This window comes from Pleurotus ostreatus (genome assembly GCF_014466165.1).
Source record: "Pleurotus ostreatus strain PC9 chromosome Unknown scaffold_3, whole genome shotgun sequence".
NCBI lineage: Eukaryota > Fungi > Basidiomycota > Agaricomycetes > Agaricales > Pleurotaceae > Pleurotus > Pleurotus ostreatus.
The window spans coordinates 1540725-1555724 of record NW_023503158.1 but is presented as its reverse complement, the minus strand read 5'-3'; the positions used below and the strand labels follow the sequence as shown (position 1 = coordinate 1555724).

The 15000-nt window shown below is 48.8% G+C and overlaps 7 protein-coding genes across 7 annotated transcripts; 3 read left to right on the top strand and 4 right to left on the bottom strand.

The window, feature by feature from the left end:
• Positions 1-483: 483 nt before the first annotated feature.
• PC9H_005021 (uncharacterized protein) lies at positions 484-4650 on the top strand (the record flags this gene model as incomplete). Its single annotated transcript, XM_036774600.1, has 21 exons — positions 484-749; positions 801-873; positions 921-982; positions 1031-1211; positions 1266-1472; positions 1524-1809; positions 1863-1967; positions 2024-2178; positions 2234-2324; positions 2375-2525; positions 2575-2755; positions 2817-2966; positions 3019-3064; positions 3118-3185; positions 3238-3309; positions 3357-3566; positions 3621-3809; positions 3859-4017; positions 4076-4263; positions 4320-4425; positions 4483-4650. 21 exons carry the CDS (start codon positions 484-486, stop codon positions 4648-4650), a joined length of 3114 nt encoding a protein of 1037 aa, XP_036633102.1.
• A 53-nt stretch (positions 4651-4703) lies between these two features.
• Positions 4704-6102, bottom strand: PEX2 (peroxisome assembly protein (Peroxin-2); the record flags this gene model as incomplete). Its single annotated transcript, XM_036774599.1, has 5 exons — positions 4704-5318; positions 5368-5485; positions 5537-5756; positions 5809-5962; positions 6010-6102. 5 exons carry the CDS (start codon positions 6100-6102, stop codon positions 4704-4706), a joined length of 1200 nt encoding a protein of 399 aa, XP_036633101.1.
• Positions 6103-6353: 251 nt separating this feature from the next.
• FRS2 (Phenylalanyl-tRNA synthetase, beta subunit, cytoplasmic) lies at positions 6354-8411 on the top strand (the record flags this gene model as incomplete). The annotated part of the gene is made up of 10 exons (XM_036774598.1): positions 6354-6515; positions 6569-6811; positions 6863-6981; positions 7031-7123; positions 7173-7301; positions 7353-7468; positions 7515-7931; positions 7981-8057; positions 8106-8266; positions 8327-8411. 10 exons carry the CDS (start codon positions 6354-6356, stop codon positions 8409-8411), a joined length of 1602 nt encoding a protein of 533 aa, XP_036633100.1.
• A 228-nt stretch (positions 8412-8639) lies between these two features.
• PC9H_005018 (uncharacterized protein) lies at positions 8640-11169 on the bottom strand (the record flags this gene model as incomplete). Its single annotated transcript, XM_036774597.1, has 5 exons — positions 8640-8804; positions 8859-9471; positions 9522-9650; positions 9699-10203; positions 10257-11169. The coding sequence occupies 5 exons, from the start codon at positions 11167-11169 to the stop codon at positions 8640-8642; spliced, it is 2325 nt and encodes a 774-aa protein (XP_036633099.1).
• A 182-nt stretch (positions 11170-11351) lies between these two features.
• Positions 11352-12257, top strand: PC9H_005017 (uncharacterized protein; the record flags this gene model as incomplete). The annotated part of the gene is made up of 3 exons (XM_036774596.1): positions 11352-11520; positions 11569-11705; positions 11757-12257. The coding sequence occupies 3 exons, from the start codon at positions 11352-11354 to the stop codon at positions 12255-12257; spliced, it is 807 nt and encodes a 268-aa protein (XP_036633098.1).
• Positions 12258-13451: 1194 nt separating this feature from the next.
• Positions 13452-13945, bottom strand: PC9H_005016 (uncharacterized protein; the record flags this gene model as incomplete). The annotated part of the gene is made up of 3 exons (XM_036774595.1): positions 13452-13502; positions 13546-13640; positions 13696-13945. The coding sequence occupies 3 exons, from the start codon at positions 13943-13945 to the stop codon at positions 13452-13454; spliced, it is 396 nt and encodes a 131-aa protein (XP_036633097.1).
• A 198-nt stretch (positions 13946-14143) lies between these two features.
• On the bottom strand, positions 14144-14791 carry PC9H_005015 (uncharacterized protein; the record flags this gene model as incomplete). Its single annotated transcript, XM_036774594.1, has 1 exon — positions 14144-14791. One exon carries the CDS (start codon positions 14789-14791, stop codon positions 14144-14146), a length of 648 nt encoding a protein of 215 aa, XP_036633096.1.
• Between the last annotated feature and the right edge of the window lie 209 nt (positions 14792-15000).

Sequence of the window (15000 nt, the reverse complement as noted above, 5' to 3'; positions counted from 1 at the left end):
CCTTTATAAGCGCACATCAGCCATGCCTGCTGTTCCTATCTGCCTGAATCGGTGAGTACCTCCATCGTTTTCTTTTTTTCCGTGATGAGTTTCTTTTGCTGTGCACCAGGCTAAATACCTCAGGTATACTGCAGACAAATGCCAGACTCCCTATATACGCTTGGGGGTCCTGACTTTCTTTTTATCTGTTGTTTGCTTTTTTTCGAAACTTCTTGCTGATCTTCGGTTTCAAGATTCCCAATCTCCCCTCAACTCCAGCCCACCTGTGAAGAATATAGTGATCTTGATACGAACCTTGTCAGAATCCACACGCTTCATAATCATAGTTAATTATCATCATGTATAAACCCAATATCAGGAAATCGGATTGAAGTCACATCCTTAAAATCGTGTGCGTGACCGCGTAAAGTGGCAGTGATCAGAATCACAATTCATGAAGGACGTTTACTTTTTATCATACCATCATTTACTTGCATCACTGTCATGAGCCGCCTGCCTCCATCGTTATCGCGGACAACAGTACAATCCGTTTCGCCTACAGAACTCCTAGATGTGGTCTCAGGTGCAGCTTCTCAAGATCCAAGCCGGGTCACCTCCTCTTCGACGCGTCTGAAGGAACTCTTGGAGGTGTTTGGCGCGTTCGACCTCCTGCATGAAATTGCTGCTCAGAAGGATCTTCCATTGGCTGTGCGGCAGCAAGCGATCATCCAATTCAAGAATCGTGCCCTGAACCACTGGCGATCAAGAAAGTCAGAGATGGTGTGCTTCCCTAATTGGACAAGCTAATGGCAATCAAACAGACTACTGTCCGACGAACAGAGAGTGCGTGTCAGAGCGCGCTGTTTGACTTTCTTGGATGAAAGGGACGATGTGGTATGCACTCGTTCCTCTCCGCAAGACACCTCGCTCACCGCGGTTAGATCGCCCAATGCAATGAAGTTATTGTCGCTAAGATAGCACGGATTGACTATGCAAACAACTGGTGCGCCTTCATGACGCTTAACGTGTCCAACTAATGTCGAATCTCCAGGGCAAACCTGGTTTCGGATCTCATGGCAAACGTCGATTCCAACCTACAAAAGCGATACTCATCCTCTACCGAAGACCCGTACACTACACTTGTTCTGCGGAGAAGCCTAGACTTGTTAAACGCCATCATCAAAGAGTTGTCCATTGCGAAAATGCTGAATGGAATCAAGGTCATGTCTAAAGTAAGCCGCCCTTCACTATTTATTGTTAACAAATCTTCATACAATCCCTGTAAGATTGTCGACGACCTTAGAAGCGTCTTCCAAGGCTACTATAGTCAAATTTGCTCTAATTTCTCCAACGTGTCCATGACGGCACAGGAGCTGAGCTCGGACAAGATATATACTGATCTTGTCCTTGGGCACCTCTGTTTCAAGTCTCTGGTGAAGATGTCTATTTGGGCGTGGCAGCGCATTGACTCGTCTGGCAAGAATGTTGATTGGGTAGGTTAATACCTTACCTTCCCCTCTGTTACTTCTAAATCGCAATCACAGCTAGCGGAGCTTTTCTCTAGTGCTGCCCTTCAGTTAAGGACGCTCTTTGAGATTCGCAAGAATGTATTACAATCTGTACCTCCATCCTCCATCACCTCCGACGCCAACCTCAACAAGTCTGTGGATATTCTGACTCGACATATTCGTTTATTCGGAAAATTCTTCCGCCGTCTACAGCAGCTCTCAGCTTCCCGCTTCGTCGATCAACCAATGTCCACAGATCTAATACTATATTATTGGTCACAGACTATAGAAAGTTCTAATCGTTCGCCGGACGCGATTGCAGGTATTTTTTCGTGTTTCTTCAGCGCTCCCTGGCAAAATTCATATTCATCATAGATTCCAACACGGCGTTGTTCCCTGTGCGCTTCCTCGTCCAATCCATGGTTTTATTTAAGGAGTATCTTATTCAATGGCGCAGAAATAGCCAAGCGAACAAAGGCTGTGAGTGTTTTGATGTCTTGCTCTCACATTCACTCATCCGGTATCCGAAATGATAGCTCTGTCACAAGATTTCATCGAAAACGCTGTTCGAATCCTCGTCACCCGTTTCATACCCCTGCACCCTTCGGATCTCGAACGGTGGGTCGAAGATCCAGAAGAATGGGTGAGCGAAGAAAGCAAAGACAACGATCAGTGGGAATACGAAATACGTGTAAGCGTAGTTTCATTATTTAAAGATACTTCAGTGCTGAGCACCGTACCTACAGGCATGCAGTGAGCGGCTCTTGATGACGTTGTCTTCCCAATACCCGGCCATCGTTATACCTCTTCTCAAGACTACATTTGATCAGATGGCTGGTCTGTAGCACCTTGCGTAGTTCGTTCTATACATGCTTAACTTGCTCTAGCGCAACCGCCAACGGACCTTCAAGGTATCATCCAAAAAGAGGCACTATATTGCGCTTTTGGTCGTTGTGCTAGCCGATTGAAGGATTCCATCCCATTTGACGACTGGCTACAAAACACCCTCCTCGCCGAAGCTTCCGAGACCAATCCTATGTGCGTCTTTTCCGCCCTGTCAGCCCACCGAAATTTAAATAAACATTAGTTATCCGATCATTAAACGCCGGATCGCTTGGTTGATTGGGAAATGGGTGCACGACTCCTGCACTTCCCCGAATAATCCAATCATATGGCGGATTCTCATTCACCTACTCCAAGACCGAGGACCCGGAACGGACGCCGTCGTGCGCCTGACCGCTGCGATTGCACTGGGCGAATGCGTAGATGTGTGCATTTGATCGTCCCATCTGTGTTACAAAGCCGTAAAGCTCACGGCGTTCCCTATAGACTCTAGACTTCAAAGTCGAGGCATTCACTTCATACCTGCCTACCGCTGTCTCTGAGCTCGTCAAACTCCTTAGCGAGGCAGAGACCGCGGACACGAAACGCCAAATCGCGAAGAGCTTGAATATTGTCATACAACAATCAGGGACTGAGGTATTTTAGCGTTTCATTGCCGCCAACGCGCGCTCTTTACTTAGGTCAATAGGTAACGCCTATGGTGCCAACGATAACGGCCCCCCTTGCTTCGCTATGTCAGTTGCTCCATCAACTACCCACAGGCCCATGTTGCTAAATCTTTTGCTAGGGACATCTGTCGGGGACGATTGGCTGTTTAAGTCGGCTCTCCTAGAAACGGTCACCAAACTTCTGGGCGTAAGTGCTTTCTGATGCCGTCTTTTGAACAGACATTGAACCTCGAACCCAGGCGATTAAGGAGCAGTCAACTCCGCTCAGTGCTATTGTAGTTCCTTTATTACAAGAAAGTCTCTCTCCCGGAGTAAGTCGAGGAAGTATCATGGGGCTAAATTCTGATTCCTTTTGAAGGCCCTCGCAAACCTCGACGAAGATGCCCTTGTACTTTGGCTCGCTGCGCTGCGAAATACTACCTCTATCCATGGCATGAATGGCGCCCCAGGGCTCATTGACCTGTTCCCCATAGCCATGACAATGCTTGCTTCAAACCTCGATCTTCTAGGCAGCGTTGTCGAAATTGTCACTTCGTATCTCTTCCTAGATGCTCGGACAATTCTTGCGGTTCGCGTTCACAAACTTCCCGAGATTGAAACATCTAACATCAGTCTTGATTAGACGTACGGCACGGACCTCTTTCGCGCCTTTCTCCAAGGATTGACCAGTGGAGCCGTGGGCCCGAACCTCAAGCAGATGATCGTATCTTTGGAGTTTCTGGTTCAACTGACGCCTGCGTCAGTCTGGGCAGAACCGATGCACACGTCCGGTCTCTTTGCGCATCTGATAACAAAAGTCACAGACGATGATGTGAGCGCTGTCCCTTAGCTTGAAGAATGTTGCTGACGAGTACGAAAAGGCCGGATCCATTGTCTTGACAGAATTGATTTATCTCTTTGCACGCATGGTGATGGCAGATCGCCCAATATTTGTACAACTCATGTCGGCTACAACCTCGGTACAAAACACGACAGAAACGAAACTGTACGAAGGGCTGTTGGATCAATGGTGGAGCAAGGTACTGCTTCGTCCCTTTGTCCGCCCCGAGTTACTGTCTCAGTCCTGTCCTTCCGTAGTTCGACGCGATGTCTGAGGCACGGCACCGCAAGCTGACCGCCATGGGTATCGCCTCACTCGTAGCCACAGGCCGCCCGGAGGTTCTACAACGGCTGACCGGTGAAATATTCAATATTTGGCTTGACGTCTTCGGCGAGATCAAGGAGATTGGAGCTGAGGCAGCCAATGATGCGCCTGACAGCAACGAGTGACTATGCTCTCTCTTTGTCCATGCTGGGTGGGGGGTTGACAGGCATGATATAGACTTCTTTCTCCCTTGAACCTCAAGCGATATTGGGAACTTGACGAGGCACCTGCGGAGTATTACTCAGATTCGGAGGATACGCCTGAATACAATCGCAGGAAAGCGGTGCGTTTGTGTTAGATTACTACTCTCCTGATATAGTTTCGTCTAACGCTAGCCTAGCTATACGACCAAGACCCTGTGCGCACCATGAAGCTCAACGCCTACGTTGCTGGTCATCTCCGTGACGTTGAGCAAGCAATTGGTTCCCAGGCGTTCCAATCTATGTATCTCTCCAAGGCCGACCCCACAGTAGTGAAGCAAATCACAGATGAACTAACACGTGCATGACATTATCTACATATATCTTCTCAAAGTACAATGCTAGTTTCTAGACAGCAATACTAATAATCATCTGACATTGCGGAGCCTGTGAAGCTACCAACTGATGCAGACATGTCGGTGGCGTCTAGATCACTGGAAAATTCGTAGTCGCTTGTGGTCTCTGCTTCAACTTCCTCGGGGATGAATGTGACCCTTTCGGCTGTTTTGACGATTTCCGCACATCGTATACATTCCCAGCCTCCCTCAGTAGCATCACCTTCATCGACGGTACGTAGGAGTCGCTCCGCTATGCAATGATAGCAATATGTATCGCCACATGAGGCCTGGTATGGTGTATTGATGGGAAACGTTGGGGGTTCGTTCTCAGAATTTTCGCCTGCTCCTGTAGTTGGTGCAGAGGTAGCAATTGACGAAAAGACGTTCGTAGGTTCTGATATGTTGAAGTTGAAAGACGCATTCTCGGCACAAATTGCGCATTGATCTGCTGCCATGGTCCAGTATCTTCCACGACGTTTCGTCAGCGTTTGTGGTGTCTTCGTGCCCGAGCCCAGGCCGAGCGCCTTGATTGGCGCCATGGCTCTTATATTGCTCAGACTAATGGCGGATACTATGCGGGTGATTGATCGACGAATAGAACGGGCGTTTATGAGAGGAAGGAGGAACAGTAGGAATTCCTACACAGAGCTTTAGGGCATGGGGTTCATATTTGTTGAGAGTACTCACTGTAAAGGCATGCCAGACCATCTGGCGGTTCATGAATTCATAACTGACATCACGTTTGACAAGCCGGCGCGAAGGAACGAGTCTCATCCGAAGGAGTCTGTCTGTAACGGCACGATACCTTTCATCAAATAAGTGCGCGATCTATGGATGTATTACTCAAATGCTGTACCTTCCGTCCCATAGAAATGCAACAAAGTTGAACAACCCGAGCACGGTGTGCAACGATTCCAGGGATGCTATCGTATCCCATAACCTCTTGCGAATGTCGGACGAAGGTGCATCAGGCCAGGAATTCGACAATGCATGAGAGCGAAGGCGAGCGTGAAAATAGGGTACGACAATGGTCAACGTTCCATGGATGAAGAGTGTTCGCCTAGGAAGACCAGATGCTGCTCAAATTTAGTACCATATCATAGAAGGCAAATTCAGACGAAGACGCACGGGCAAACTTCTGCCCCAAGTTTTGAGGAACTTTGTATTTTAAATCTTGCAGCTTGGCACCATAAGTCGCGCCTAGATTCCATACCGAAAGCTTGTAGAGTGTCAGTTGAATGATCAAGCTGAGTTCGGGCTCAAAGCGGGATCTAAGGGAGGGCTTCAGCCAAGTTAAAGCCTGCATTTGCTTTGGGACGAAGACCCTACATTCATTGTCGCCAGCGCCGACTGAAGCGGTTCTTGGAGCACATGAACAAGCTCTTGGTCCAAAAGTTCAGAATCCAGCTGGCCGACGCGCATCGGTCGAGGACAAGGAGAAGACAAGTGCCGCAGAGAGCCCCATATTTCTGCTAGACGTGGCTGAGCTCTGTCCCAAGCATCTTCCCAAGGAGCGGACGACATGAATGTTACCGGGAGGACTGCATTCAAGGCCGGTGCCCATGTGCCGATTCTGATCGAGGAAGATAGGGGATCGACAACGAAGCGCCCATTCTGATCAAACCGACAACAAGAGTCATTTCACGCAATCCATTTCTCCCAAAGTCTTCAATATGGCGGAAGCCTTGCAGCAAGTCATCCTCGACACTTTAGACGCAGAATCCACAATAAAAGACACGAGGGCACTCGTTCTACCTGGGGAGAAGGGTCCCGCGATCTCGAATGACGCTCAGATTGCGATCTTGGGAGCTCTGAATTCATTGTCCAGTAGAGATGTTAGTCCCTCGATCTTAGTTCAACGCCAATATTTGTGTAATGTACGCGCTAGATGATATCGTACGCGACTCATGAAGTCATATCGCATGTGCCGACCCCCGAAGGTTCACAAATCGTAGAGCAAGGATCGAATGAAGCCCGAGTATGGGCAGCTTTGTCACTGAAGGGACAGGGCGAACCCATCACACCAAACCAACTAAAGAAAGCCGTTGGAGACGAGGTCGCGAAGGTCGGTCAAGGGCGTGCATTCAAGAATGGGTGGATAGCGAAGGAGGGAGATGGCTTGGTTAAATCGGTGAATAGCGACGTACATTACCACCTGTTAGCTCTAACTTATACTGTGCAGGCCCCCGAGATCAAAGATATCACACGAGATGACTTACTAGAGATCAAATCTACTGGTACCCTCAAATCCGGGGAGAAAGCTCTTGCAGACTTACGGAAACGTAAATTGATCGTTCAAAAGTGAATCTCTCATCCGTATTTAGTAGAACAGCTCATCAATCATACATAGGAAAGGACAGTGGTTCTCTGTAACCAAGGGTCCGAGCTTCAGCACATCCATAGCGAAGCCCGAGACTGATCTAACGGTGGAGATGCTTGCATCGTAAGTCCCACCACGGATCAGCCACACAGTCGCTTCACACGCATGACAGAGGATCGTGGAAGACGTCCGCTTTCAAAAAATACAACTTCGAGGCCGAGGGTATACCAACAAATGGAGGTGCTCTTCATCCACTTCTGAAAGTTAGAGAGGAAATACGGAATATCTTCCTCGAGATGGGGTTTGTCTTTTCGGTGTACCACGATGGCATTGGTATTGACTGTTGCCCTAGTTTCGCTGAAATGCCCACACAATCCTTCGTCGAATCAGGTTTCTGGTGCTTCGACGCGTTGTTCGTACCACAACAACATCCAGCACGAGATCTACAGGATACTTTCTATCTCTCTGGTAGGTCTCCACCTATAGATTGCGGTAGATTATCTTATCCAAATAGATCCCGTCATATCCCTGCCTCCAAAGAAGGATTACTACGATCTCGTCTCCAAGGTGCATGAGCACGGCGGATTTGGCTCGACCGGATACCGCGCGCCATGGGTCGAAGAAGAGTCCAGAAAACTCCTACTCCGCACACACACCACCGCATCATCCGCGCATATGCTCTACAAACTCGCAGCTGCATGTCGGGGTGAGAAGATATCCAGCGACAAAGGCGAATACACACACGGTGCATCATCAACTACTGGCAGCGATCGTGGCGATCCAGCGAAAGACGACGGCTTCCGTCCTGCAAAACTCTTCAGCATAGATCGAGTGTTCCGGAATGAGACGATGGACGCGACACATTTGGCTGAGTTCCACCAAGTAGAAGGAGTAGTTGCCGATCGTAACCTCACTCTAGCTGATTTGATAGGTAAGCCATCCATAAGCCCAAAGAATATAGTGTCTCTAACAAATATCAGGGTTCATGAGGGTTTTCTTTGATAAAATGGGCATCGAACAAGTCAGGTTCAAGCCAGCGTACAACCCATATACCGAGGTACATCCCTCCATCTCTACATCATGTCCACTCATTGACTGGTTGCAGCCTTCCCTAGAAATCTTTGCTTTCCACCCTATGCTGAACCGATGGGTTGAAGTTGGAAACAGTGGCATGTTCCGTCCAGAAATGCTCGAACCCATGGGCTTTCCGAAAGACGTCCGCGTCCATGGCTGGGGTCTTAGCTTAGAACGCCCAACGATGATAAGGTCAGTCATAAACCACCCACCATCTTTCCGTTGCTTTCTCAAGTCTTCATGCGATCACAGATACGGCATCAACAACATCCGGACCCTTGTTGGGCACAAAGTATCCATCGAAGGCATCGAGAATTCGCCTGCCGTAAGATTCTGAGTACAGATGACGCAGAGAGTAGTAATGTATGCACAACTATTTAGCCAATTATTATCCACTATTCATGTGGCGCAGTAGCTGGGTAAAATGCAATGCTCAGTGTTGTAACTTAAATATTTAGAGGCTCAGCTTGTACATGCGGAAGAAAGGAATTGTTATTTATAAACAGGAGAAAGAAGTAGATAATTTTACAATGATACAAGGCAACAAAAGATCGGATGATTAGGGCTAGAAAGAGAACACGGCCGCATTCTTCCTCGTTCCGAACATATAAACCAACGCTTGGCTCATGAATAGCCCCACCGTGATACCGATTGTTACAGCAATCATTGCACCACCGATGTCGATGCCATTGCCGTTCGCAGTGATTCCGCCAGCTTGGGACAGGCCAGACTGTTGGGAAGTGATTGTAGGTCATCTGGAATCAACCAAAACCAAACAACGTACCGGCACCAAGAACAATACCCCAGTAACCATCGACGTGAAGGCCGTGCCTCCCATCTTCCTTGAGTACATATTCCCCAGTACACCAACCGTAAAGGCTCCAATAGCAGAAACAACGTCTGACCGATTGAAAATATAATGATTTGCCACCTTATTCGACGCGTAGCTAGCACAGGAGATGACAACCATCACAGGCAGTTGCCTGCTCTTCCATGGTTGCTGATTTGCCAAAGACGATAAGATCGAGAAGAGAGGAACGATGACGAACGCTGTCCAATACGGGAAGGGTTGGAGATACCAAGGTTGATTGGGGAGTCGGAAGCAACCATCGTGGATATTTTGTTGGGTCAACGGCACACGATTGACGAACGTCCAAGTGCCGGCACCAGGAACAATATTTGTCGTGTTATCGGAGATCCAGGTGCCCGCGAAGGTCGCAGTAGCGGAGATATTCAGAGCTAGCTCGTCCAGGTTACGGCGCATGCTTTTGTCGAATAGCAAGTAGAAGTCCGAGCCAATCTGGAGACCGAAGCCGAGGAAAAGGGTGTAAATGAGGGCGTACACCATCTTCACACTTCCACAGAGGATATTCTTTGATGCTAATTCCAGAGAACTACTCACTGAAGTATGTGTGAGTAAATGAATACCTCGGTGACAGTGGCATACGTACAAATCAGATACCCAGGTAGGATACCAATGATGGAGGAAGACGAGATAGCGGTATAGCAGAATAAATGGCTTCGGATACTGCTCAGGCCTCGAGCCGTGAATGAGATGAAGATAGTGATTGTGATCCTATTCTGAACTCAGCGAAATGTGCCAACCAAGCTGGAAATCACTCACTCGAAAACGTTCGCATAGATAACACTCTTCCCAGCCATGAAAAGTTGCAGAAAAGATAAAACCAATGCACATCCGCCAGCAACCCACATATCCAGGAAAGAACCCCCGAATGCCAACGGACAGATCAAAGATGATAACAGAAAGGCCAGGAAGACACGAAACAGCCGAGGATAGACGGGCCCAGACTTTAGAAGTGCTTCAAGTTGTTCTGATGCCTTTTTTGCGGAGATTTCATCGTGAACCACGGAACGATAGATAAGGTGAACCTTGTGGAGAGCGCCAAGCGAGAGAGCGCCACCGCACTTGACGAAATGAGTCTCAGAGCATCCCATTTCTTGGTCACCAAAGGAGCAGATAATAACTCCAGGGAGATGGATGAATTCGGCCTCGACCTCCAGGATGCGGGCGGCAGCAATGAGTTGAGATTCTATACGATGTGAAGGAGCTCCAAATGTCATCAAGGCGCGCGCTAACTTTATGAGGAACTCTTGTCGATTAATCATGGCTAGGTCGAGAGTCGTGAGATGCAGGGACCATTAGCCTTGAAACAATACGTACAGGTTACATTGAACTCGATCCTCGCCCGCATGAGATGTTTTCTGCGGGCTCGGTAGTCCATCTCCCGAAGTGTGTTTTTCTCGACGTCTTCCCTGTCTTCCAGGTACTCGGCACGAACTCCAGTTACTCTCGGATCGTCGGGGTCCAGTATATCGGAGCCAGTTCCGGACAAGACAGAGACCATCGAATCCATACGTCGGAATCCAGGTCTAGCAGAAGACATGCCCCTCGGCGGCGGCCAATCCTCGGAGTTCTGCCTGCTTCCCATGCCGTCCATGTTATTATTGATCGCGTAGAGGTCCAGCATGTTATGAAGTACGCCGCGACGTTTCAAGGCTCGCTCAGTATTCGGATCCAGGGAGGGAAGGTCGTTCGGTTCATATTGCTGCTTACGTTGCTGTTCATCAGCGAAACTCACCGACCGCCTCGCAGATGCCGACTGTGGTCCGCCCGGGCGGTTTTGATATGTGCTTTCGGGTGCTGGAATGTCATATGGATGCTCGTACGACGACATAGAGTATTTCTTGAATTCGTCATTGGATTGAGGAAAGGTCTCGGCAAGGGTAGCATCTGAGTTCCTATTAGATCCGGGAGCAAGACCACTGAATCGCCTCGACGGTAACTCTTGTCTGGGTGGGTTTGGGCCATTCCGCGGACTAGGCGGGACATTGTCGAACACTGGAACCTGCCACTGTGGTGGTGTCATATATCGTACGACAGGCGTTTGCTGGGCGGGCGAGGACAAGATATTGGGAGAATACGGCGTTTCCACTCGCAGCGAACTCCGTCTCGGTCTAGCAGTCGGCACTGCAGGCAACGTCCTTGGCGTGGACGGTTCATCATACACGTTGAATCTTGGTGCAATCGGTGAGCGAGACGAAGGGAATTCGGCAACATTCCTGTCAGTGGACATAGTGGTGGTAGGTAAGATAGTTGTGGTGACTGGTCAACCAGTAAGTAAATCGCGGAGTAACCTTTCTCCGTACCGATGGCCCGAGTCACGCCACGTCTGGGCGCTTAACTGTCCGATCATCCAAGTCACGTGTCGGCGTGGCGTACAAGTTCGTGCACTGCAAATGTTCTAAAGGTCTCCGAATGTCTCTGCCTCCCACTGTTCGCTTCCCCGAACGTCTCCTGAATGTCTGGAAATGGGTCGTACTTCAATTGAAGCAATGGACTCGTCAATGCGAACGAGCCCACTTGGGCAGGCTGCTTGGGATGGTGCTCAACGCGTTCCGTCGCCTATCTGAGCTCAGAGTTTCGGGTGAGTATTAGTACGGCATGGCTGTGATTTATATCAAATGTATTTAAGGATATGAAGCGACACGCTCTGCAAAAGGAATTGACGCACCTTCGCAGCCTGCTAACTCGCTGGTAGTCCTTCCGACGGAGTTGCTCACTCTGGTTTTGGCCGAACTTGAACTGAGAGATTTGCGGCGGGCTCGCTGCGTAGGATTGATTCTCTTTTGTAGGGGTTGGTCTTACAACTAGCTTGTCTAGTCTTGCAGGTCTCTCTACACCGCGTCAAAATCGCGTGCTATCTGGCTGCGTCTTTTCTGGCAACTTTCGGACCCGTATGTCCTCCCGATTATTCCCCCAAGACCTCTGGAGACCTATGGCGCCGCCGAACTAGAGTCGATGGTATTGCAGTGGACTCGTGTTGACCATGGATGGTCCTCGTGCTCGATACGACAGCAACCTCCTCCTCAGCGTATCCTGGACCACGATTGGCCAAATACACCCTTCGCACTAATTGAAGGTGGTCGTTGGCTTCTTACGACAGACAAATGTGGCTCCGTGTTGGTACACGATTTAGATTCACCCTCTCTTGCAACTGGAACACACGTCCTTATTCGACCAGAAGATAAACGGGACCACGTTTATATCTCCAAGATGTCTGTCTGTATCGATCGATCCTCCCCTACCTTAGAATTTAATCTAGCGCTTTCACACGACTACGGTGGGGGTGTCTTCAATTTCTTCGTCCTTCCCAATGCTTAGCTCATTTGTAGGGAGGCTTTCGACATCCTCTAGAGTGTCCATATGGAGAGTAAGGCTCGTCGATACCACCGGCCATCGTCCCAAACTTTCCTCGAAGCTCCTTAATTCATTCTACACTCGGGTCTCGAAAGTCGTTTTCGACGCCTCCCTACTGCGCTCGTTGTACGCTCGGATTGTCAGCCCCTGGGCCGTCGAGCTATTCAACTGGGAGGATTCAAAATCCATGGTTCATGTAAAATCACATATACATCCTGTACCCGACATGGTGAGTCCCAGCTATTACTAATAGCACGAGTCTAAATATAAATCTCACAAAGGCTTCGGTGCGTTTACTGCCTGGTAGAAGGGTACTCACTGGTAGAGGGAGTTCAATCCACATTTACGCCATTCCCGAGTGCACATACCATTCAGCGACACTTCCATTTGACCCTTTGGAGAATACGGATGCTCAGACACCGCTCCAAGTCATTCCCATTGGTGGTCCATTGGTTATTGGCGGCATATCTCCCTCATACTCCAGTTACTCGGGGACGATTTATATTTCCTTAGCGACGGCTCAGCACATTTTTGCTCTTATTACCGACGCAGAGGACAATGAAACAGCGGTCATCAAACTAATCGATTACTCGATGAGATTTGATGGCACTGTTTATGCACTTAGTCTTCACAGGACGCTCATCCGACAAGACTATATGCCCACCTCAGTCATTACATTGAACTTACTACGAGACGAACAATTTGATGTCCACGAACACTATTGGCATGACAATGTCCATCGTTTCTCAATCACGACTCTTGATGAATGGAGCGGAAGGGTAGTTGATCATTTGAAGGATGGAAGGATTGTTGTTATAGATTTTCTTCGTTAGTTGCCACGTTTTGCAAGCTACTATATATGTTTACACCACTGGTAGTGGCCTTCAAACGAGCAACATCATAATCAATAGTGACCATGTTGGCTTGGAGACTTACCCAAAAGGACAGGGCCTTAAACAGAGTCCGGATATTAAAACTTGGGACTGACAACGGATCGGTAACCCAGCAGGTATAGTCGTTGGAGGATTCGTTCAACAAACCAAATGTCCATTCTGTTGGTTAATGCGAATGGCAGTGAGCAATCTTCCAGAGGATGAGGATCTATCTTCTTCATCGCATCGATTCTGTTGCAAGTTCTCTCCTTTAGCAAGGCCAACGTCACGGAAGCTGAGATACAGATACGTACGCTGCCACAGCCTCCACAACCGCCTGAGGCAAATGAGCACGCAGTTGTGTATCCGGCTTTTTTTACCTCGATGATGATGGACCTCGAAACGTTGTTTTGAAGACGTCGTTCAGCCTTGAGAATATCCACCAACGTGGTTGAATTCTGTAGAGATTTAGCTGCTAAATCATAGCGATCAGGATGACCGTCAGGCACATGAAGGATAAGGCTGTATACCTATCATATCATCCACCTTTTCTAGAGGCTGTTCCATGACGCTATTCCATTTAAGTGTAAGGACCCCATAGTCGGTCAATCCTGAGAAGAATATGGCCCTTCGTTCGACCTTGTGTAGGAATGAAGCAGGCTCCGCCGCCTTGGCCAGAATGAGCTCAGGAAAGATGCTTGAAAATTGTTCAAGAGCATCGCAAAGCTCGCTGAGCTTGAAATCCAAACGTTCGGGGTTGGCACGACAGTCATCGATCATCGATCATCCTCCGTTGCTGCATCCAACCGTTCTCCGTTTACTCCAATATATCGAGAATGTCTGGAACTGGGCTCTGGTGCGCGTGAAGCAGGAATGCGAACACCAAGTCTACCTTCGAAAACTGCTTGGGATTACACTCAGCACCTTTCAGTCGCCTGTCAAACTTCAAAGTTTCAGGAGAGTCTAATCTGGCATCCCCTATCCTGACCCAAAGTCCTTGAACTTCAAACCCATATTTCCGTCTGGTGCGCCTTCGATGTCCTTGAAGCCCAGTTTTGCGTAGAATTTCTTCGCGTTATCGTTTCTAGTATCGAGCCCAACCCACACGCCGTCTAGGCCCCGCTCGCCCAAAAACCTCACTACCTCAGCAATCAGCTTTCGGCCCCATCCCTGCCGTTGATAGTCCTCCAGAATGTCGATATGCAGATGAGCTGCAGAGAATTTGATGTTGGCTTCCGGGGCAGTGTGCATGTCCCAGATCCGTTCAATATATGCCTTATCTCCCTCCTTTAACTCTTTATCGTAGTAGCCCGGTTCGTTATTGGCGGGTAACGGGAAGCTGGCCTTTAGAGTTGGCCACCATGTCTCCGCTGCTGCTTGTTCGTAGACGCGTGTATTGAACGAAGACAGAACGTATCCCACTACCTCTTTCGTTTCTAAGACCTCCATTACGAACCCGAATGTGGAGGGAAGTTTGACATATGGGACGGCATAAACCAGTCCAGGAAGCTCCCCGTAGTTGTGCCGATACTCTGCACTGGCCCCAGCATCAGCTGTAAGCAGACAGATCCGCGACAATGATTGTTCATCGGCCTCTGTCGCAGGACGGGTGATGATATCGGGCATCTTCGACTGGATCACGTCTCGAGGAAGTGATTAGAGCAGTAAACCTTCTATCTCCCTTTATAGGATTGGGTGAGGATGTCCAATTTGGAAGGCTCAGGTAGCGAAGCATCGTTCTGGAGCTTGGGAGGGTAAAGCTCAGCGTACAGAGTGTGCAAAATAGATTGAACGGTATAAGAACAGGAATACACTTGCACGAATCCGATGGTAAA